The 23909-nt window shown below is 46.7% G+C and overlaps 1 protein-coding gene across 2 annotated transcripts; it reads right to left on the bottom strand.

The window, feature by feature from the left end:
• Positions 1-1851: 1851 nt before the first annotated feature.
• LOC114020662 (serine protease inhibitor Kazal-type 5) lies at positions 1852-23314 on the bottom strand. Of its 2 annotated transcripts, XM_027827339.3 has the most exons (14): positions 23196-23314; positions 21910-21935; positions 20566-20702; positions 19721-19787; positions 17761-17891; positions 16493-16580; positions 14179-14270; positions 12255-12354; positions 9758-9885; positions 9362-9425; positions 8327-8448; positions 5105-5153; positions 3334-3382; positions 1852-2620 (listed from the first exon to the last, which is right to left on the bottom strand). In XM_027827339.3, the coding sequence occupies exons 1-13, from the start codon at positions 23251-23253 to the stop codon at positions 3380-3382; spliced, it is 1065 nt and encodes a 354-aa protein (XP_027683140.1). In that variant the 5' UTR covers positions 23254-23314; the 3' UTR covers positions 1852-2620; positions 3334-3379. The 2 variants fall into 2 exon arrangements, with proteins under 2 accessions (XP_027683140.1, XP_043377088.1); XM_043521153.1 differs by lacking the exons at positions 21910-21935; positions 23196-23314 and adding an exon at positions 21650-21781 and having other exon boundaries at positions 1972-2620.
• Positions 23315-23909: the final 595 nt, after the last annotated feature.

Here is a 23909-nt window from a genome sequence, read left to right as displayed (position 1 = left end):
GGAGGAGACACAGAGAAGAAGGAACAGGATGGAGAAAGGAAACTAGCGGAGGGTGAAATGATAGAGAAACTCTCTTCTGAAGGAGAGGAATTGTGTGTATTTATCTGTGTTGCCACTGATAAGAGAGAGAGGGCTGAGCTCTACTCGAGCTGATTGAGAAATGCCAATTCTTTTAAAAAATATATTTTCCTTCACATTTTTCTCAGGTTTTCGAGGTAAAACCAAAGCGGAAACCCCCCCTTCTGCCAAAGCTTTTAGGTTTTAGTAAAAATGTTCAGTTCCAGATTTTTGGTCTTTGCTGAAAAACTGGAAAGTTACAATGAAACCAGTGTCTTTGAAACTGTTTCATTTTGCTCAAAGAGCCATTTTTCATTGGACCCCCCCCCCAAAAAAAATCCAGCCGGCTCTAATCCCTATTTTCTGGTCCCTTCCCTGGTCTTTATTCTGCAAGTTTCCCCTTCCTCTCAGCTTTTCTTTCTGTCCTTTTCTGCTTTGAGGAGCTGGGACCCTTCACTCCCAAACCGATGCATGTGGGACTTTTCCAGCAGCCCTCTCACTGCAAAGAAAGCAGGGGGATTATGCAGTGGAAAAATGTCTTTAAATAATCTGAGCAGTTCAGCACATTCCGACCTGACCTAGAATTGACCTTAATTCAGATAACGAAACTCTCCAGTAGTTTCTTCTCTTAGGGCTAGGAACTGGATGCCTTGGTCTTGTACAGCTCTTGCAAATGGGGCACTAAGTGAGTCAATTCCCCAGCCTTGCAGCTGGAGACTTCAATGTGAATCCTGATTTCGGGCCAGTGTGATAGGATCTTGGCCTCAGTGGGGTCCCTGGTGGAGATGTGGCCCCATCAGAAGGTCTGGAGGAATGAAATGCAATGTCAGTGTTGTCTTCAGTCAGGGCTGAGGCTAGAACAGCTGGGAGTCCCTCAGGACAGGCTGGAGGTACATGGGCAGAGTTGTAGCGGGAGGAGGGCCTAGGACTGGGGAGTTATTTATATGTATTATTCCCTGTCCTGGCTGCTCCAACAAGGTTGGAGCCAATTAAAAATGTCTCACCTTCTATCTAAAAACTGGCCAGCGGTTGGAGTCCACCAACCCCACAGACCTCATCTCTTCCTGCTGTCCCATCTCCTCCCTTCATTCTAGCACCAGGCCTCTCACTGTCCTGTCACCTTCCACCCATCTTAGCACTGCTGATACGGGAGCTCTTTTCCCCAACAGCTTCTGCCCTATGGAGCAGCCTGCTTGTATCTGTCCAGGTCTCTTCAGATGTCAGTTCAAGGCCTCCCCTCCCCTTCCCCTGCCCCTCTTCATTTCTCAATTATTGGTCTTAGGACGGAGTACTTGAAGTCATTCCCCATGTGCCTTCACATCACTTCTGCCCTTTACACCTTGCACTGTCTGCTGTCCAGCAGTATCTGCCATTGTGAGAACGGCTGGGGTAGAGTTTGCCAGGACGATGCAAAAAGGAAGCTGTATTTTTCGTATTCCAATCAGCTCTTAGATGATGAATCCCCAGTGAGACGGGCTCTGATTCAGCACGCATTGACCACAGCCAGAAACGTCAGATGGTTGCAATGCCCCTACCTAGCCTGGCTGCCCCAGAGGAGGAGATCCAAAGGCACCCTGGGCCAGCCTGCAACACTGCAGCGAAGCCAGCAGCTGTCCGCTTGCTAGTGCTCTTCATGTTTCTGAATTCCATCCAAAATCAGGGCCGCTCAAACCCATGGCTGGACAAGAAAATAAGCTCCCACGATGGCCAGAGGAGAGACTGCCGGGAGGAGTGGGGGAGCAGTCTGGATTGATTCTGAAAGAAGAGTGCTACGGCAACAGTAAAAGAGTCATCCTCATAAGATTAACATACACTGCATTTTATAGTGGCCAGTCACCTGCAGATCTCAAAGTGCTTTACAGACACAAGCCAGGGAAGCCTCACAACAGCCCTGTGAGGTAGGGAAGTATTTTATTAATCTCCTTTTTGCAGATGTGGGAAACAGAGTCACAGAGGGGTGAAGTCACTTACCAAAGGCCATGCAACAACTCTGTGCAGAGCTCGGAGCCCCTGACTCCCAATTCCCTGCTGTAACCATTAAACCATGCATCCTCCCTTTTGGCGTGGCATCATCACAGGTTACTTACAGTAACTGGGAGTCCCATGTGTCTATTTATTCTCACCTGGACTCTTCATGTGAACCACCAGAGTAACATCTAGGGGCAAAGTGAGGTCCAACTACCCATCCAGAGAGAGGTCTATCCACTAACCTAATCTGCTACTTCTATGGAGGGTGCAGATCAAGTGCTGATTAAACAAGTCCCTCAAGGAGGCGTAGTGGAGAAAAGTAACAGGTTTCTGCTGAATTCACTTTATTGAAGCAGCACAACGATATATCGTGATGTGAGGAGAGCAGAGAATGGACTCCCTGGAGGGACCACAGAATCATAGGAGCTAGAGCTGGGAAAAGACTGACTGGGCCATGTAATGCCATCTCCCTACACCTGAGCCAGTGCAGGACTGTCCCCTAGAGAGTGCAGGAGAAGGACGAAGGCAGGATTTGCTGCACTGAGGATTAGAGCAACTTTCTTGATGCTTAACATCAATTCTTCCATGACTTGCCCTGGAGAGAGAGGGAGACAGAGAGCTTAGTGTCATCATCCCGGAGGGCAAAACCTCGCTAAAGATAACTTGAAAAACCAAACAGTGCCCAACTCGCCGCACTCCTCAGGGAATCTAGCCCCACAGGCACCGCCCTACACTGCGAGGGGCCAGGAGGGGCCAGGGAGCAACACACGCTCTGCAAAGAAGGCAGCCTGCACCTCCCTTCCCCAGGACAGCTCGGCCTGAGAAGGCTTGCACTGCTTCTGCAAGTGCTGGGATGGTTCGCCCAGGGGGTTTCTCCTGGGCACTGTCACAGGCCCAGCCGCAAGCCGCCCTGGTTACCTGTACTGGGGAGGGATTCCCTCCATCCCCATTTAAATCCCATCACCACCCCCAAAGAAACAACCTGGCAGGGCCCCTCTCTTTGGGTGCAGAGGGGTGGGTAAGGCTCCCTGCAGAGCCTATCAGCCAAACTCCAGAGACCATTCAGGATTTGGGCTGCAAACCCTTGTTCTGGTGTTGTGCTCTGACCATAATGAACAAAGCAAAGGTCTGGGCTTTCTGCAGAATCCCTGGGTGAAATTCAGTGGTTTGTGTTTTGCAGGAGCCTAGGTCATTTTCAAGGTCCCTTCTGGCTTAAAAATGTACGAGTCTATGAATCTGGACATATCTATCTAGGTGCTTTTATGGCCTCTTGTCACAGCAGCAGGAGATGAGCATCTTTGTCTGTACCTTTGTCACACTTCCGCTTTGATACTTGCTGGTGGTCTGAACTCCTTTACTTCTCGGAAGAGAGAGAGAGAGCAAGAGGTGAGCCTCACTGACCATCTGAGAGCCTGAGCATTGTTATGTTAGATAGGCATGTGGTCTTATTATTTATGCATTCATTTGTTGTGTGATAACAATGTGCACTCTGTGTTGTACATTCAAACAAGACTGTGGGTCACAAAAACAGGGTCAAGAAACCTGGGAATCTGCCAGCTAGAGGAAGTACCCACAACCTCAGCCTGAAGCTTGCAACAATTGTTACTCACTCACGCCTGGAGCCCCGACTCTTTTTTTCCACTTCTTTCGTCTTCTCTTTCTTCCTACACTGTCTGTCTTTGGTTGGGAAAATTGACTTGACAAAGCTAACATCTTTGTAAGAGAGCTGAGAATGTCTGGGTGCAGCCCTGCAAACATTTCCATCATGTAAGAAAAGGGTTAAGAAAGAAAAAATGGGTTTGCAAGTTTTTTTCTGATGTGTTGTATAAAATAAAGAGAGAACATGGAGCACCATGAGTGTGGTTTTTAAGCAGTGAATGCCTTACGACAAGAGAGAGAATCCTGGAGCTTTCAGTACTAGGAGTGAGACGCACTGTAACAATGTGTTAATCCACGTGGGACTACAGCACCATTGACTCCAAAGACAAACTACTCACTGGTTTGGCGTCAGGCCCAAACCGAGAACCCAGAGATGCGCTCGTCTGGGACAAGGCAGAGCACAAAACCCATTCTCCTTCAGTGTATCTGGCTGTGCAACAATCTTCAGAAGAGATCAGGTGAATCCAGGGTCTGGCCATTCAGAAATGTTGCAAAGCCTTGCTCTCTCAGAAAGCCTTTCCACCATAAGTGACTCTTGCAATCTGAACCCCCTTTTATTTCCAAATCCCTGCCGACCCCCTGGCCCTCAAAACACCCTACTTCAAGCAGAGTTTTGACATTGAAAAGGGAGATGTTCCAGAGACTCCTTGAAGTCCACTAGGGTCTTCGCCATCATTATTGATTTTACATGGAAAGCACCCAGATATTATGGTGATGAGTGGTAGTATAAAACCCTAAAACAGTCTGAACCACAACCTAAATTTAATCCAGATCTAAACCCCATCTCCTTGCTCTGTCTCTAATTCTTTCCTGTCTCTTTCCCCCTAGTTTTAGGGCCATAGCAGCAGGTAGACACCACAGTTGCCAATTTTCACGTGGTAAATAAGCACCCTGACTTTCACAATAAGCTAAAAATCAAGCTAATCCCTTTTCAAAACAAGCCAATCCCTAAGAACCCCAATACTCTGTGACTAGATCCCCGCGGCGTGCAGTCTGGGGCTGTGATGGGTCCGCTGTGCACCCCTGGCTCTCTCACCCCCCTTGCCCCTGTTTGCCAGGAGCCGATCAAAAAAAAAAAAGAAGCAACGAGCTACAAGCCAATTAAGCTACAAGCTACAAGCCAAAAACTAGCCAACAAGCAACTCACAAGCCAATTACGCCCAAAACAAACCCAATTTCTGTGTTTTTTCTGCAGGTTTGGCATGTCTGGTAGACATGTGCCTTATTGTTATGTTACCAATGTGAATTATTTGCACAGCGGTAGTGCCTACAGGCCCTAGTCAAGCACTAGGTCGGTATCGTGCCAGGCGCTGTACAAACACAGAACAAAACGATGGCACTCGATCCAGAGAACCTGCACTGTTCTTGCATCTTGCATTCTGGCGTCACTTTAATTAATAAGTAAAAGAGCTGGACAAACCTGAATGCACGCTCCTATATTCTTTATACCAATCTCAGATCTCGTTTTCCTGGGGAAATAAAAGTCAGAGGAAGAGATTAGACAAGATGACTGCTCACTTTCCTCTAGAGAGTCACATCGCTCCAGAAGTCACCACCACATTCACTAATTTCAGATTTCAGAGCAGCAGCCGTGTTAGTCTGTATCCGCAAAAAGAAAAGGAGGACTTGTGGCACCTTAGAGACTAATCAATTTATTTGAGCATAAGCTTTCATGAGCTACAGCTCACTACATGCATCCGATGAAGTGAGCTGTAGCTCACGAAAGCTTATGCTCAAATAAATTGGTTAGTCTCTAAGGTGCCACAAGTCCTCCTGTTCTTTTTACTAATTTCAGACAACAACAGATAGAATTTTTTACAATTTCCTTGGGACAATGTCTGATCTCTCCCCAACCTGAGTAGGATTCATTCTCTCTATCTGTATGTCTCTGTATTTCCATTGGGCCCTTCACCGTGGCTTCTGACACCTTCTCTGATACTGGAAGGTACCATTAGCAACTTTCCCCTGCATTTTAATAGCAATTGTTGAATCCCTATCTTCGCTTCAGAAGAAGGAAGGGTTCCTTACCCTGCAAGCTATGATCAATTGCAGTAGCTGTCATGCACTGCTGAGACCCTGACCCAAATCATTCTTATTTGTTGGCTCCCAGTTAGGAAATAAGAGAGGCCATAAGAGGGTTTTCCAAGAAGTTGAGGCTCTATAAAAGTGCTAGTCATGTGTCAGAGCACGGCGAGTAGCACCAAGGTGAGCAAAGAGAACCAAGCGCTCACTCTGCCAACTTTTCCTGTGGTTGTAAGAGCTAATGGACTTTTCCTGTAGGTTCATTTTAACTCTCCTAGGTATCCGCACAAAGAACAGGAGGACTAGTGGCACTTTAGAGACTAACCAGTTTATTTGAGCATAAGCTTTCGTGGGCTACAGCTCACTTCATCGGATGCATGCAGTGGAAAATACAGTGGGGAGATTTATATACATAGAGAACATGAAACAGTGGGTGTTACCGTACACACTGTAACCAGAGTGATCAGGTAAGGTGAGCTATTACCAGCAGGAGAGCGGGGGGGGGGGCCGGGGGGGGGACTTTTGTAGAGATAATCAAGGTGGGCCATTTCCAGCAGTTGACAAGAACATCTGAGGAACAGTGGGGGTGTGGGGGAGGGGGGGAATAAACAGGGGGAAATAGTTTCACTTTGTGTAATGACCCATCCACACCCAGTCTCTATTCAAGCCTAAGTTAATTGTATCCAGTTTGCAAATGAATTCCAATTCAGCAGTCTCTCATTGGAGTCTGTTTTGAAGTTTTTTTGTTGAAGAATTGCAACTTTTAGGTCTGTAATCGAGTGACCAAAGAGATTGAAGTGTTCTCCGACTGGTTTTTGAATGTTATAATTCTTGACGTCTGATTTGTGTCCATTTATTCTTTTACGTAGAGACTGTCCAGTCTGACCAATGTACATGGCAGAGGGGCCTTGCTGGCACATGATGGCCTATATCACATTGGTAGATGCGCAGGTGAACGAGCCTCTGATAGTGTGGCTGATGTGATTGGGCCCTATGATGGTGTCCCCTGAATAGATATGTGGACACAGTTGGCAATGGGCTTTGCTGCAAGGATAGGTTCCTGGGTTAGTGGTTCTGTTGTGTGATGTAGCTCCTAGGTATGTTTGTAACAAGACAAGGTCATAGGAGGCTGATCTGATTTTCAATACATGGGAGACTTCTCTATTTGGGGACATTTGTTTGCTGCGACAGGTCAGTTAAAATAAAACAAGCCCACCACAATGCACTAAGGGCTCTGCTCTCTTCCCTTCAGCTGCTCCTGGTCAATCTAATCTCACTTCTGGTCTCTCCTGCCCTTAAGACTCTAAGCATACAAATGACAGGAGATTTTAAGACTTCCCCCTTTTCCGTATACAGGTGTTGCACCCCTTGGCATAACTGCTCCTGACTCTGCTGAGTCCATAGCTCTTTGCTCCTGAGAAAAGCTCGTCAGAACGTTCCACTTTCAAGGAATTAAAAAGAAAGGGAAGCTAGTCGTGTGATTAAAACACAAGACTGGTCCCTGGATCCTCAAAGGTATTTAGTTGCCTAACTCCCATTAACATGTGGAGTCTGTTCCCAGCTCAGCTCCAGTCCCCCTCTGTGACCGTGGCCAAGTTGCTGCTCTCTCTGTGCAAACAGAGGGATAACTGTGCTCCCATATTTCACAGGGGCATGTTGTGCAGTGTAATTCATTCACCTTTGGGGATCCTGGCACTGGAGGGGTGAGGGCAAAGGAGAGCCGGGGTATTTGTATCTTCAGTAAAGCTGGCACAGTTCCCTAGGGAGGCGCGCTCCGACTAAGCAGCCGGGACAGTGCCTAGGTAGGGCCTGCAGCATGACCCACCGAAGCATTCAGAGAGTGCTGTTCCCATTGGAAACTTCCCAGAATTTCTCATTTGGGGAACTGTTTCAATAGCTGCTCCGAGTCGGGAGCAGAAACTAAAACATCAGCAGGTCCCATGGGATGAAAAATCCACTTTCCATAGGTTCAAGGCCATAGAAATGCCAAGGTCACCAGTGGGGAAAGCGCTCATGCCAACCTACTTCCACTCTGGGCAGCTGCCACTAGATGGCATCAATCCCACACCCTTACCTGGTGCATTACCTACAGAAATAGCGAAGGAAAACTGAGATCACTTGCACTGAATCGATCCACAAAACAAGTAAGGAAAATTAACTCTTCTCCTGCCACCATGCAGCTTGAGGGATTAGCTTACTCATTAGAGTTCCCTTTCTAGAGCAGCTTTCAAGAACATTTGATGAGTCACTTATTCAACAATTTTCACATGAATTACCCAAGGAATTGTTTTTTCATTATTTACCCAGCTGGCTTCCTCTCAACTCAAATGACTCTACTAAAGTTATAAGAGAGGTACGGGTCATCCAGCTGTCTAGGAGTCAGGGAGGCAGGATTCTATTCCTGGCTCTGCCACTGATCTCCTGTGTGACCTTGGGAAAGTCATTTAGCCTCTCTGTTCCTCATTTTCCCAATCTGTGAAATGGGGAGAATATCACTTTGAGATCCACCTATGAGAAGAGAACTATATAAGAACTATCTATCTATATTATTATAAAAAGGCAGGGAGAGCAGCCTTGCCCTGAGGAGTAACTGTTTCAAAGAGAGTATTAGTGTACTTACAGGATTTGATCGCACAGCATACACTCGCTGCTGTGCGTCACACCATCTGTTCCACATACCATCTGGGACGTCTGGGTGCACAGTACTCTCCCTTTGGTTTGGGGGTACTGACTGCAGTTGGCCTGTTGATAGGACACAACAGAATGCTGCGGTAAGCGGTTACCCTGGGAGAACACCCCTGCCCTGCTGTCTTTGTGGGTTTGAGAATGGAAGGAGAGACAGCAGGTGTCAGGCTTGGGAGATGTCCGTGTAACTATTCAGCTTTCAGAAGAGAGTGTCTGGTTTTCTCTCCTGGGGGGCAAGACTGGGCTTGTTTACACTTATTGGGGGATCAACGTGCAGTGATCGGTGCATCGGCGGTAGACCTGCTAAATCGACCACAGATCGCTCTCCCGTCGACTCCTGTACCCCACCGGATCGAGATGAATAAGGGGAGTCAACGGGAGAGCAACACCGCACAGGGCGGACCCCGTGGTAAGTAGATCTAAGCTACGTTGACTTGAGTTACGCTATTCACGTAACTCAAATTGTGTAGCTTAGATCGAATTTCCCCTGTAGTGTAGACAAGGCCTTAGACAGTATAGAAAGGAGGGGTCTGCAGTCCACTTCTAAACGTGAGTCACAACTGGGCCCTTTGTGGATAAGATGAGTGTACGGCCTGAAGGGAATCCAGCTAGTCAAAGCCACTCTGGGCCTGTTGGACGAAGAGTCAGCAGCCACGGGACAAGAGCTGAGCTACCCAGGATGGGGCAGAGATGGAGATTGTGTGTGCGGTCTCAGCTCTGCAGGGATGGCTAGGCAGGAGAGCTGTGACTACTCCTTACCGTGCCCATGCTGCTTGTTTCATGTTACCTCTCCTTTCAGGGGCCGGGACTACCCTTCATCATCACGGCTGTACAGCACCTTGTACAGCGGGGCCCTGATCCCTGCGTGGGGCCGTGAAGCACCACCACAACCCGAATAACACTATCTGCTGTCAGTGACAACGAGAAGCATTGAGCAGTCCCTGGTGTTGTGTATGAAATGCAGCCTCACCTTTGCTGGAGTAGCATTGGCGCATTCCCCCTCAGACCTTACTATAATGCTGTTTCCAGTTCTCCTGCAGAAGGGACAAAGGGTATGGATGCAGTTACAGTGCCACCGCCCTCTCCCAGCGAGGGACAAGTCCTCTGGACATTCACCGCACTGGGCTCGTGTTTCCAAGTCTACGAGGACTTTTAAAATCACATTTTTCTGGGGCAGGAGGGGCCATGGACACTTGTTGCATCTTAATTGACTGTCATCCTTTTAATCTTACCTCTTCCGCTTTGTGTTTGTTTCATGGCAAGGCACCAAGGACCACGCAACGCTAGCCATGAGAGAAACAGGACTACTCCATTACACTTGTAAAAGGAGAATGGCCAGGTATTGGAAGCCGTTGCTCATACTCACATCATCTCCAAACACAAGAAGCATCTGTTGCTGTATGTTTTTCCGTCAGCGCCACAAACAGGTTCCCAGGAATTTCTGCAGAGAATTGCGTCACCCTTTATTCCATGCAGAATTCGCCTGCAGTCCGTCTAAAAAGAGGAGGAAATAATATCTGATGTTTCTTTGCATCCTTATCCAGTTAGACCTTTTTTTTGCAATTTAACAGAACTTGAGACCTATCCTCCCAGAAGGATTAAAATCATAGCATCTTCATTTACAACTACACTCTGTAGTAGCAGAGAACCACTAGGGTACAATGTTGCATACAACAAACACACACTCCACAGCTCCTCTGATCTTTATTGAGACCACGTTTCAGTGTGTTAGGTCTCTCTCAGGGTCCGATTCACATAAGAAGATAACCTACTTCTGCTACCTGCTAACAGAGTTATTCCTTTATTAGAGTAGCAAAAGCCTGTACAATTAGTGCTGAATGTATCAGGTTTAATCTCTGCTGACATCCCTCGCCAGAGGATCGTTGCGTATACATTTACTGTAGAAGAAACTGCTGGATGTTTTCAATACTGACCTCTTATAATGATTGGTGGCTGGGATCAGGACTTTGATGTCTGTCTCCTCTGGCAGACAGCACCCACAGATGGCAAAAAAGAAAAACTGATGGGAGCTTGTCAAATAACGCTAAAAACGATCAAAAATAGGTATCGGGAGTTCACACTGTCGTTATTCATGGGGCCATATTGGCCATTGTGTGTGAGTATTCAAACCAGTGCTGGTTTGTTTGTAAAAACATCCAGGAATCCTAAAAGTTTCAGGGATTGCAGCCTGAATATTGACTGGTCAGGAATTCAGACCAGGAGACTGAGAGTCATTCTTATTTTTTTATTCTCCTATTTAAAAAATTTCAGACATCCATTCAGAGAGCAGGAACAAGAACAAGAGTTACATCCGGAAAAGAGGGGATTTTTAGCCTCTAAGCTTTTATCACCGTGCGTAGCTCCAGATATTTTAAACCCTCTTCAACTTGCCGGTATTAATACAGTTGCTGGGAAAGGAATGCTCATTTTCTGATTTTATGGCTGACTACTCTGGGGAACATAAAGAACAAGGGATGCTGCTCTGAAGAATGTTATTACAAGACTTCCCAGTTTAGCATCATCTGCTAATTCCATTAATGTGCTGTTTGCTCCCGCTTCCATGCAATGAATGAAGTTAAACCAGACAACCGTGACCTTTGCAGGTCCCCGCTTGACTCCTTCCTGTACTCAACACATTGTGACTATCGTCTGCCTTATGTGACAGTGTTCATATCCAAGGCAATCTGAAAACCTATCAAAGAAGATTCCTTGGAGCTGCATAACTCCCTCTAGTGGCTGGACCTCATAAGAGCATATTAGCCTACTACCGCTGCCCCCTAATGGAATTTGCTCCTTTTGCTCATGAGGCAGGGCCCATGCTTTTGGATCTGGAGTTCCTGGGTTCTAACCCTGCTGATGACCCACGAAAAACTAGGTGGTTGCTTTTACTCTCCAGACCAATTCCAGTTATTCAATAAAGTCCTGTTTTATCACAAACCACTCCACGTCCTTCACACTTCCATTCTGAAATTCTGTCAGAAAATATAACCAAGCTGTCGCTGACATGGTTTGTTCATTATAACCCAGAGCTTGTCTTAGAACATAGGAGCATAGGAACTACCACATTTGAACAGACTCCGGGTCCATGTACCCCAGTATTCTGTCTCAGATTCATAGATCTTCCTCTGAAGCATCTGGGGCTAGCCACTGTCAAACAGCAGGCAGATAGGGGCAGTCTGTCCCCCACATTAGTCCTCATTCTAGCCCCTCATAGCTAGAGATTAGTTTAACCATGAAGTTTTACATCCCTTCCAAAAATTTTGTTAGCATTAGTGATAGGGTGACCAGATAGCAACTGTGAAAAAATGGGACGGGGGTGGGGGGTAATAGGTGCCTATCTAAGAAAAAGTCCCAAAAAAGGGACTGTCCCTTTAAAAATGGGACATCTGGTCACCCTAATTAGTGATAATGCTGGATATTCTTGTAATCCATATAAAGGTCCAATCCCTTTGAATCTTGATAGACTCTTGGCCTCAATGAATTTCTGTAGCGATGAGTTCCACTGTCTAATTATGCATTGTGTGAAAAAAAGTGTTTCCTTTTTGAATTTGCCACCTTTTCCTTTCAATGAACGTGTCTTTGTTCTTGTGTGGAGGACAGGGAAAACAGAAGCTCTAATCTACCTTCTCTAAACCATTCATTAGTTTAGAGACTTTTCTCATGTCCCCTGTTCTCCATCTCCTTTCTAAGGTAACAATCCCAATCTTTTCAATCTTTCTTCATGAGTCTTTAGCCAGGCCCCTCATCAGCCTCACAGCCCTGCTCTGAACCAGGACTGATGGCTCGTGGCACCAGTGCTAGCTAGACACTTAGAGATTGCTCCTTTGTTCCTGGATTTTGCTAGAGAGTGAAGTTAGATTTACCGGAATGATAATGCCGTTGCCAACACCTTGGTTCTCACTTTGGTTGATGCCAGAATGTGTACCATAGGTTCCACCGTACTGACCTGAGCCTTGCTGCGTGCTGGAAGGAAGGAAGAGGTAAAGCATGAGCTTCTTGTAACGTAGCCCTGGCACATAAAGCCTCTAACAAGGGTGAACGCACACACGTCAGCTTCCTGCCTGTCCTTGTTACATGAGATTTCTCGAATACAAACTTTCAGGATCCAATTTCCAGGCCACCTACCTGCTTGGCACTAAAGCAAAGCTTTCTATGGAGCTGTTCCCATCCATTCCCATTGTTTTCTTCCCTCTGTCTGGCCTGTTTAAGTGGGAGAGGATGGGGCTCTTTGGTCCCTCATTGGAAAAGGAAGCCTAATATGGATTATCTCCATGAAGGTTACATTGAAACATGAGAATGGCTGCCATCAGGCAGAGGTGACCCATGGGCGGGGGGGACATGCTGGGTCACATGCTCCCCTCCCCCAGATTTTCTGCTTGGCTTGTACTAAGCATGTTCAGTAACACTGTGGAAGCCGGCTGCCCTCACTCTGCCCCTCCCTGCCCCCCTATCAGCAGGCATGGGTCACCTCTTCCATCAGGTGAATCTTTGATCCAAAGACAACCACAGACCGAGTGGAAGTCAGTGGGTGTGCGCAGTATTCTTTCAGGCTCAATGGAAGGAGCAATTAAACTCATTTACAGAGTAGAGATAGGTACAAACAATGAAGGGACTGCCCAAGGCACATGGCAGGTTGTCGGAAAGGTTTCCCTGATTACAAATACGGTGGCTAGCAGATTGATTGCAGGCTTTAGGTGCTGAAGGCAGAAAGCCAGGAGGAGGAAGAGGAGGGAATTGTGAACATGTCCCTGAAAAGAGAAGGCAGAAAGACAAAGCTTCTTGGGCACAAAGCCCCTTGAATTGGCAGATAGGGGATTTTGGAGCGAGGAAACAGCCTGCTATTGTATTCTCCTGTGGTCAGGGCAACAGGACAATGGGGACAAGAAACAAAATTGCACCACGAGTAAACCTGACTCTTATCATCAATGCATCCTCCTGATGGAAACAGCCCTGCAAGGCCTCGCATATTGGCTAAATGCTCAGGCCAAAGGGGCGACGATCCTCTATTCCAGGGGTAGGCAACCTGCAGCATGTGTACCAAAGGTGGCAGGCAAGCTGGTTTTCAGTGGCCACCAGTCCGGGGGGCTCTGAATTTTAACTTAATTTTAAATGAAGCTTCTTAAACATTTTAAAAACCTTATTTACTTTACATATAACAATAGTTTAGTTATATACTATAGACTTATAGAAAGAGACCTTCTAAAAACGTTAAAATATATGACTGGCACGCGAAACCTTACATTAGCGTGAATACATGAAGACTCGGCACACCCCTTCTGAGAGGTTGCCAACCCCTGCTCTATTCTCTGATGTCACTCACAGCTTAGCACGGCAATGAGCACACCTGTCTGAACGCCCGGCTCCCATCCTGCATTCCAGCCCCGGTAGGAAGGCAGGGACCCTGTGTTCTACATGCTGCTGTCTGATGGGGCCATGGCAGAACAGCATGAGCCTGGCTCTCGAAGAGAGACCACTGCAGGGGTTAGCTAGCATTAATGGAATTGAAGCCCAGTTCTGTCTGCCTTTCCCAATGAACAGTGGCAACACAGTGCCTTCACGCAGGGTGGGCATGGTGGGGGAGAGACAGTGCATTTAAAAGTTGCTACAATATTTGACAGAGGAGGACAGACAGGTCAGATCTGGGGGGTCAGAACCTGGAAGTATTTCTCTCCACTAAGATGTAACGTAGCCTGATTTCAGGCTGTCACCGCAGATGGGGACTAGACTGGGACAGCAGCTCAAGCCATTGCTTTGGTCACTGAGAAGAAGCTGTGTTTCCATACTCACCCTTCATACCCGCAGTTTGGTCTGCTATCGCCCTGAGCAGCCTGGCTATTGGTAGAGCAGGGAGAGGTCCCACCAAACTGGCTGCAGCTGTTCTGTGAAAGGGACAGAAGCACATTTGATGCGGGGTTTCTTCTGGGCTCTTCTATAATCTTTGAGATCTTTCTGCCACTCCAACCACCCTCACATCAGCAATGAAACTCCTGGCTGTGACTAGGAGCAGCATATCTGATATTCTGTTCTGGTCAGGCTCCAATACTGGGGCGTGACCAGAGGTAAGACTTCTGTAAGCCCTAGGGCCTGATTCACCATTGCCTTGCTCGCTCCTTGTGTCATTGTTCCCACCAGTGCAGAATGTGTGTGGGGAGTGTGTGCGTGAGAAACACTGTCCAATCCGAATGCACCCACTTTGCACTGGTGTCAGTGGTGCAGGTTACTGGTGAAATGGGCCTTACATTCAGTGCTTCCCAGTGTGACCTGCTTCATCATCATTATCCGGGAGTGGTACCCAGAGCAGCTTGCACAGGGGGTTGGTTTAGAGCAGCGGTGAAGTTCCCTCTTTCTGTAAACTCCTTAAGCAGGGAACTCTGTGCACAGCCAGCCTTTCTGGGAACAACGATAACAATGCACAAAGCAAATATCACCCAGCCATAGCGCAGTCACGGTGCTGTAATAAGCAATAGAACAAAAGCCAAATGTAACTAGACCAAACACACTGTTTGAAAGCCCAGAACAGGAAAAGGGATTGGGGCAGAGCAAAGAGTGACTGCTCACGGCTCTCGGGAGCAGAGCCAATGGGCCTGCATTGTGGCAACAGGGAAAGTCCATAGGAAAGGATGGCTCCTAGCAGGAGAGCGTGGAATGAATAAGGAGCAGGAGTGACAAAGCTGCTGTGAACTTGCTGAAGGCAAGAGCTTTATGGGAATGAGCTCAAAGATAAACACGCCGGCAGGGCAAGCGGAAAGAGGAGGACGCCAGATACACATCACGCAGAGGTAAGATCATAGAATCATAGAATCACTATAGAAAAGTCTTCCCATGGAAAAGGGTTGGCTACAATCAATGCAGAGGTACAAAAATCCATGGAAAAGCTCCAAAACCAGTTGTAGGCTCCAAACATCAGAGCGCCAGGAAAATTCCTGTCCCCAGGGAACACAGGAGCCTTAAAACAGTGGGACTATCATGGTCCTGTTCTGTAGTGAGGGAGCAGGCCATGGGGTGGGGGGGGAGGTAGATTCTACGTGCTCTGGAGCAGTCCTGGGTGTCACCATGGAGGCAGGCCCACTGGATTTACCTCTCCCCAGAGCTACCGGCTACAATTCCTCCAGGAGGAAGAATGGAGGCCAGCACCGAGTCTTGTGCAACCTTCAGGCTGCACAAAACTTTTGTCATAATAGCGCAGCGGATGGCTCACCAGCCTGGCCTGAGAAGCCGTTTGTTTCTGTTTGCTGCATTCTAAAAACCAGTAACTGGCATATAAGGGCGGTGGGGAGGAAAACTGGCTGAATCCACAGACAACCCTAAATTATTACAAGGTTATCTCAAGAAAGAAATCCAACTGAAGGGCCATTTTCATGACCCAGAGTGTGTCAACACAAGACTGCCTTGAACGAGGAGTTTCTCTCATCCTGAACACAGCAACAGCCTTGTTTGTTTCCAAGCTGGGTCCCCTTCTGCTCAAACCACAGAAACCACCTTCCTCAGTGAAGACAGGGCGTGGTGCCACACTCTTGTGTAGTCAGCAGGAGTTGTGCCATTGACTTCAATGGAGGCGGAATAAGGCTCAGAGTGAGTAACTGCCTTCTTTCATCTGATTAAAACTCTTTTCTCCTTCCTCTTCCCCTCCATCTCTGTGCAGCCTTTAACGGTGCGGGTCACTCCATCATCAGGAACCACCTGGGTACGCAGGCCTGTCTGATCCCCTCCCTCCCGGCTTTGCTCCGACGGTGCCTATCATGCCATTCACAAGATAGAAACTACAACTGGCATCAGGAAGCTACATGAATGTTGCTCTCCCAAATATTGGAAGGGCTTTATGTCCTATGTCCTCGTGCTGAACTTCCAGCCTGGTGACAACTACAGTCCATGGCTACGACCTGGACTTTGGTCTCCTACCAAAGCAGCAAGAAAATAAATAATAAAATTAAATACCAGGCCACTAGGTATTGGAAGGAGGAATCTGGGTTTCCTTCCACGCAGTAGTGAAGTACATGAGGACTGTGTCACTGTCCAGAGATCATCAATATATGTCGTTTATCTTAGTGTAAAGGTAAAACGCTCCTGGGCAGGTAGCAGTCTGCACAAAGCTGAGCCTTACCTGATACGTGCTCTTCCCATCAAGGCTGTTCAGAGTTGGTTGCTGCATATTTCTACCAAACTGGATGCCTCTTTGAGCATCTTCTTTGCTGGAAGAAAGGGATAAGGAGAGAAAGTGAGCCCAGGACCAGCTGACTCCCACTTGCAGATGAATGATGTTTGTTCCAAAGCTCGACTTAAGCTTGAACAAAAATTCACTAGAAAAACAGGTCAGAAAACAGCAGAACTAGAAAAACAGGTCAGAAAACAGCAGAACAGAGTGAAATACCCAACCAAGCAAGTCGATTGACAAACAGGAGCGGGGCGGGGGGAGGGAGATAAAATTTGAATGGAAACTAGATAGCCTGTATGTTGTGTACTGCCCACTTTGGGGGGTATTTCTAACCTTCATACATGACATAGGCTGCCTGAACAACATGAGTGGATGATTGAATTTAATGACCCTACAAAAAAACACGGATTCCAACTATGGCACTACAGGGCTATGGTTCATACCAATTCAAAGGAGCTTTGAGACCGCTTGACCACACCAGAGCATACTGAGAATTTCCCAAATCTGCAACTTCCCTCACTCAGGAGGTTTGCCCACCCTCAGTGAGCACAGCGGGTGTGTGCTGGGGGGGGACACCTCTGTAGAGCTGCAGGTAGAAACATTGCTTCGGGGCATAACAGAATTCAGATGGAGCCCCTAATACAATTTTGAACCCCCTCTCCATATTCCCTGTACACCCACCAAAATGTCCATGCTACCACACACCACCACCTCCTAGTTAAACCCACAAGTTCTTGATGACTCTGTCCTACTCTCTGAATTTCTCTTCCCCATTCCCGCTTCATGCTACATGCCGACCGAGATGGTGCCTTCCTATCAGTGCTGCAATTGCAGACGCACTGAGGAAGCTGAGTGGGGACATCTGGACGGTACAGGAGATGAGTGGAAGACTTCACAGGAGCTGCCAATAGCGGAGAGAACTTCCCCTCTAGCAGGGGTGGTGACTTTCGATCTTTACCCACATCTCCTGGGCTTTGCTTCTGCTCTGCTGCCCCATGCTGCTTCTCACCTGGCGCCGGGGCCTTCACACCAAACAGAAGGAGGAAGAGGGGCAAGTGCTGGAGACTTACACAGTAGCACTTCATGTGGGGCCGCTTGGATTCAGGGATCTCAAAAGCCCAACATGGGTGGGACTCGATACCTGTGAATTGCTCTGACTTGGAACACACGGTTCCACCTTTTGCTTGAGTTACTTGGAGGAAAGTTTCTATACTCACAACTTCTCTGCACACATGAGGCACTTGTTGCTGTGCTGCCGGCCAGAAGCGTCACGCACAGGGTCATTCTCTTTTGTGCAGGTGAGTTCTCCGTTAGCGTTGACTTGTGATAGAAATTCACTGCAGTCATCCTGCAGAAGGGAGTAGCACATTTTATGCAAGGTGTCTCCTGTGTTCTACTGGCTGAGTTTTTGGAAACGTTGGCTTTCTCGCCAGGAAAGTATTGCAGCACAGCAAATGCAAGTATTCTAGCACTTTTCCCAACACTCTTAACATACAGAGGGAGCAGTGATAATAATTTAACCTACAAACAGCTCCAAAGCAGCCCTGGTTCTGCACAAATAATTAAAATGGATTAAGAGGCAGTTAAATCTAAAAACACAATGCAACACACCAAACCAAACATGTAAAAGCCCAACAGCAGAAGTGGAAGGTAGCTTGGAGGAGGGTAGGTAAATCTGATCACTGGTCCGAAACACTATTTTGTTGACATACCCAATAAATCCTAGTAGATTAGTGAGGCACGATTTTTCCTCTACAGAAGCCACGCTGGTTGGTCCCTGTCATATCACACTGATGTGTTATATAATTCTATTTTTAATTATCATTTCAGCCATTGTAGTTGGTACTGAACTAAGGTTCACTGGTCTGTAATTCCCAGGATCTCCTCTACTGCCTTTTAAAACAATGTATAACGTTTGCTACCCTCCAACCATCTGATATATTTTTAACAGTTCAATCACTTCATTCTTAGGTGCCTTCACAACTCTTGGATGCCTTCCCGTTGCTCCTGGTGACTTGCTGCTCTTTATCAATTTGCTCTCACTCACTCTGCAGAACAGTCTGCTCGAACACTTTCAGTCTAGGTTTTGCTCTCCTCTGGGTCTCCATATATAATTCTCAACACTCCAGAAGGGTTCCACTACTGCCTTCTAGGTACGTATCTCCCCCCTTTATCATAACCTCTGAGTGCCTCATGATTGTTAATGTATTTATCCCCCCAACATGGCTGTGAAGTAGGGAAGTGCCATTATCCCCATTTCACAGACGGGGAACTCAGGCACAGAGAGACTAAGTGACTTGCCCAAGATCACACAGGAAATCTGTGGCAGAGCAGGGATTTGACCCTGGGACTGCTGAGCCTCAGGCTAGCACCACTGAACCATCCTTCCTCTCTCTGGATCGCACTTGACCAAGCTAGGGGGAGTTCAGGTTAGATTTTTCATGGAACAGCTTTCCCCATCTCCCTTGTGGATTTTTAAAGTAGCCTGGACTCTCTAGGGTTAAAGGTTTTCACCATTTATTCAGAGAAAGAGTGAAGTGGGGAAGGTACCCATCTGATCTGACACCCTCTAACTCAAACCATTCCACTTACGGACATAAAAGAAGCAAAGGGGGAAAGGGAAAAGTCCCTAGACTAAAAGAGACACAGCCACATGAGAAAAGGGCTGGCCGTGAAAGTCATCGAGATAAACGAGACACAATAAGGGCTCCTTTGCTCCCACACCCTGCCCTGGTCAGAGCTTCAACGCAGCGTTATTGCTATTCATTGTTTCTCAAGTGCCAACAGTGTGCCTGGAGCTTTACGAACGAGGCACGATCCCTGCCCTAAGAGCTGACGCTCTAGATCAGAGGCAGGCTGTACCTTGCAGGCTGGCACGTATCGGAGAGGGACCATGAGCAGAGTTAGGTATCACTTTGAATTCTGGTTTGTCAAATGCTGCATATACCTGGTATTCTGCCTGCATGGTAACAACAACAGACTTTGGCCCAATCCTGTGGGCAAATGGGCTGTTATGGCCCTTTACTCACAGATTAACTGAGCTTGGATTTCCCATTATAGTGGGTAAGGTAACCAACACAAGGCTACTGGGCCAGAGACATTAATCTAACCGCTTCTTTGGGTGCACAAAGAAATCCTTCATGCCTTGGTAGCAATCAGGATAACCTTTAGCCTCACCTTTCCTGTCGGGCTTCTGATCACATTTTCTCCTCCACCTGTGAGTCCATTATTTACTTGACTTGCCCTGAAAGAAGGGGAGGCAGAGAGTGACAGGGAGTTGCACAAACCTCAGCTGGAAAACCAAAATATCTAACGACTACGGACCTCATCCCGCAAACCTGTCCGAACCCACGCAATGCCAGGCGAGGGGACGGAACTCAGGCTCTACGTTAGCTACACATGCACAAATTGCTTGGCCTCTCTCCATTTGCTGCCACTCACCAGGCCTTCTCTTTTCCCCCCAGACATTTCTGCCACGCATGTCCATATCAAATTTCCCTTAAATGGCACATATGTAAAGCCAGAAGCTAAGAACATGCACTGATTTTTTTTTGGACATATCCACTGTTATTTCCTGCCTTGTTGGCTTCAAAGGGTAACAGGACTGGGGGGAGGGAGAGCTCAGGGGTTTGAGCTATTGGCCTGCTAAACCCAGGGTTGTGAGTTCAATCCTTAAGGGGGCCATTTAGGGATCTGGGGCAAAAATTGGGGATTGGTCCTGCTTTGAGTAGGGGGTTGGACTAGATGACCTCCTGAGGTCCCTTCCAACCCTGAGATTCTATGATTCCTGGGGGGTAAATGAAGGTTTTGGGGAGTCAGAAACTAACCTCTCTGAACTGGGGGTCAGAGGTTGCAGTATATCCCTCAGCCAAGGGTTTATGCCATACAGATGGAATTAAGTCCCACAAGAGTAGGACTGAATCTGGAGGAGGAGAGGAGAGGAGACATGGAAAACAACCAGTCTAGCAGCATGAGCTGTTGCTTTAGCTACTCTGATGCAATTGTTTATTTCTCATACTCACATCATATTTCTACACATGACGCATTTGTTGGTGTGTGTTTTGCCATCAGGGCCGCGGACGGGGTTGTTATCTCTATTGCAATAAAAAAGCCCACTGCGTAAGAGCGGCCAAAATTCCATGCACTCATCCTGTAAAAGCTAAAAGAGAGCATTCCTTGGAGGGCTTCCTCCCTTACTGTGGTGGGTGGGAGTTTAAGAACTGTTATCAGAGCTTGATATTTTTCTGCACGGAGTGGTTAGAATTTCAGGACCTTTGCCCTTTAGAGGCAATAACCCACTCTTGTTGTGTCTTAGCATCCCGTCCTCATTGCCCATTATCCTGTCTTTCGCTCTTTCCACAACTTATTTAATCTGGAGAACCACACAGTGGAGTCCAAAGAACCAGGTTTACTAATTATAAGCAACATGCATAGCCTAACTACATACATACACTGCTGCTCCAGTGGGGCTGTGCTGGCTTCCAAAACATAGCGAGGGCCACTAGAAGGCTGGCTCACCAACTATTTAAAGGCATACTGCCCAATTCCTCGATGCTACAACTTTGGAGAGAAGAGTGTGTGGTTATAACCAAATGACTCTCCCTCCTGCGTTGCAGTGGAACGAGCTAAAAGCAGCTAGTGGAGAGGAGGGAACGCAACCCTAAAAGGGGCAGCTCAGTGCAGGCGTGGTGATTCTAACAGAGCAGAGCAACCAGCATGTGATTCAGTTACAAGAGATGAACTTCAGCAAAGCATTAAATTCTCAGCAAGCCGAATATTACGCTGCCTAGTAGAACATCAGCCAACGCCTTCGCCAGTGGACAGCTGGAAATATAGACTGGGAAGAATTATTGTTCCAGCTCGTTATTGGTTTGGATTGCTCCTTGTGGAAGTGGGCTTTTACAGGGGATAAGCAAATGGGTCTGCATAAAATAAAAACTGAGCTGACTCAGCTCAAATATTGAATCAAATCATTTTTTTTGGAGATTCAAAAAAGTGGGTTTAAATTGCATGGCTTTTAATTGTCACCAGCATGGGATGCCAGTTGGATCAGAAACAAAAGTTGTAAAATACCATGAGAAAAGCATCTCTCACACTATCTCTCACCTGCATCTCATGAGCTCTTTGGGCCAAATATATCCAGATAAGCATCCCAAAGCCTGGCTGTGAGTTACACCCGTTATCAATGATGGAAGTTACGTCTCTGAGAGATTTGCAGTCTGAGTTCTACACCATTGGGGGCGGGGCGGGGGGGATATTCTGATCTTCTTTTAAAGTCTGCCAGCCCTTTTGTGTTATTTTTTAGGTGCTAATTAGGTTAACAAGCTAATTTAGGAAACGTATCTAGCAGAAAGAGGTGCACTAACCTTATTTATATCTTTGCTGGCAATACCTGCGACAAAAACACAAACACAGACACCATATTATGAAGCCTGAGGAAAATTTAAGATAAAAGTATTCCCTTCATAAACTCAAATAATGGAAAAGATTGGATGAAGGCTAATCTAATGCACTAATGGGCCCAACAAATGTAACTTTTTAGCTAGTAATGTATCAGATTTTTCATGGCATGTAGAATTTGCCATTCCAGACCCATACTTCTGTACATTCCCCGTTTTCTCTCTCTCTCCTTTGCTGTGTTATTTTTCATGTTCTTGAAACCAAAGACTTGAAGACATGTCAGTTACTGCTTATCTGCGCTAGACTCTAAATGCTTCGCTCCACCGCTTTGCCAGGGACCCCAACCTCTATCAGATGTGGCTGTTTCTCCCACAAACCTCTTTGTCTTTTCTTCCACACCTCCACTTACACCTGGAAGCCCTGAGCTAACCCATAAAGCCACACTACTTTTCCCTCTAAATTCATCCTCAAGGCCCACTTTGACTGCAATGCCTGAAAAAAATTAGTCAACTAATAATGGCTCAGCAGAGGGGCAATTAGAGAGAGCTGATATAAGTATCCCTCTGCCAAATCAGTACTAGCTGTAGATAGTTTTATCTCTCTCCCTGGTGTCACAGTGAACCCACAAGGAACTCGCCCGTACATCCTTTTCACAATGAAGGGGTACATGGTAGAAAAGTTTGCCCCAAAGCATCAGCCTTTTACTTAACATTCCAGCAGGTTCCTGGGAAAATACATTCAATGCTAACAGAGCTGGTGAAAAATTCCCATTTTCAGGAATTCACAAAACCAGTTTACATTTTTGGTTCTGGCCTTGACTTCCGTGTGCAAAAAAATTCAGTTACCTTTTTTTTTTTTTTCTTTTTTGTAATCTGGACAACAAATTGTCCAGTCTCCACAAAGAAAGTATTTAGACAGCAAAATTACATTTTTACCCATCACAATGAGTGAAAGTGGATGCTCTCGCACCGCTGGTGGAATTCCATCCTTTTCACTTACCGGAGAAAAGGCCAGTTACCCATGGCAACGTCATGCATAGCGCCAATTTCACAAATACTCATCAAAAAGCCAGTTTTGTTACAAATGCTAAGAACGCAAAAATGATGGAGCTTTTCCCCTTAGAACAGGCCACTTCTCCAGCTGGATGACATTTAAATCTCTTTAAGGACCCAACCCATCTTTCGTCAAAGCTTCCTACGATTTGAAGTGTCACTTATAAGATCCTGGGCAGATTAGAGAAAAAGTTACTCACCTGAGAAGCAGCAGAAAAATGCCAGAGCAAGGAACACAAAGGTATCTGCTGTCTTCATGGTAAGGGCAGTGGCTGTTGGCCTATGTCTAGTTTATTACTGAATTGCTTGGTAAAACCCCAGTGAGAGAGCTTGGATCATATATATATAGGTGGCCAGATACTCCGCCTTGATTGTGACATAACTTTCCCAAGAACCATCATTAGCTGTGAAACCAGTTTGCTGAGGGGAGTTTCAAATTCTAATGATTCCATCATCATCATTAATTTCCGTAGGGACAGAATAAGTTTGAGTCATGCCCTGGATCTTGTCAAAGTAAGAAATTTACAAACGGATCAGGTCAATTTCAAATACAACCAGAGGAGCCTCATCATGGGACACTTTGCAGGGTGGCTAGTGAAATCAAAGTGCTTATTTAGGTACCTCATGATTTTGCGCCCTATATTTACAGGCAATAGCTGCTAGGGGTTCTATTTTAATTAACTGGTTCCAGTGACGTCAACAGGAGCTGGGGGGTTCTCAGAGCCTCTGAAAATCAGGCCGCTTTGATTTGGGGGCCTAGAAATGAATGTAAGTGCCTAGCTAGCTCTAAAAAGAAAAGGAGTACTTGTGGCACCTTAGAGACTAACCAATTTATTTGAGCATAAGCTTTTGTGAGCTACAGCTCACTTCATCGGATGCATACTGTGGAAAATACAGAAGATGTTTTTATACAC

This window comes from Chelonia mydas, chromosome 8, assembly GCF_015237465.2.
Source record: "Chelonia mydas isolate rCheMyd1 chromosome 8, rCheMyd1.pri.v2, whole genome shotgun sequence".
NCBI classification, from domain to species: domain Eukaryota; kingdom Metazoa; phylum Chordata; order Testudines; family Cheloniidae; genus Chelonia; species Chelonia mydas.
This window is presented reverse-complemented; position numbering and strand designations above follow the sequence as displayed.

What these genes read in the sequence shown, in the direction of transcription:
- LOC114020662 (XM_027827339.3), bottom strand. Translation starts at nt 23,253, where the DNA reads ATGAAGACAGCAGATACCTTTGTGTTCCTTGCTCTGGCATTTTTCTGC. An exon ending in CCAGCAAAGATATAAATAAG is followed by an intron (nt 20,703 to 21,909) that starts GTTAGTGCACCT and finishes GCTCTCTTTTAG; the next exon opens with CTTTTACAGGATGAGTGCAT. An exon ending in GCAACGGCATTATCATTCCG is followed by an intron (nt 9,886 to 12,254) that starts GTAAATCTAACT and finishes TCCTCTTTTTAG; the next exon opens with ACGGACTGCAGGCGAATTCT.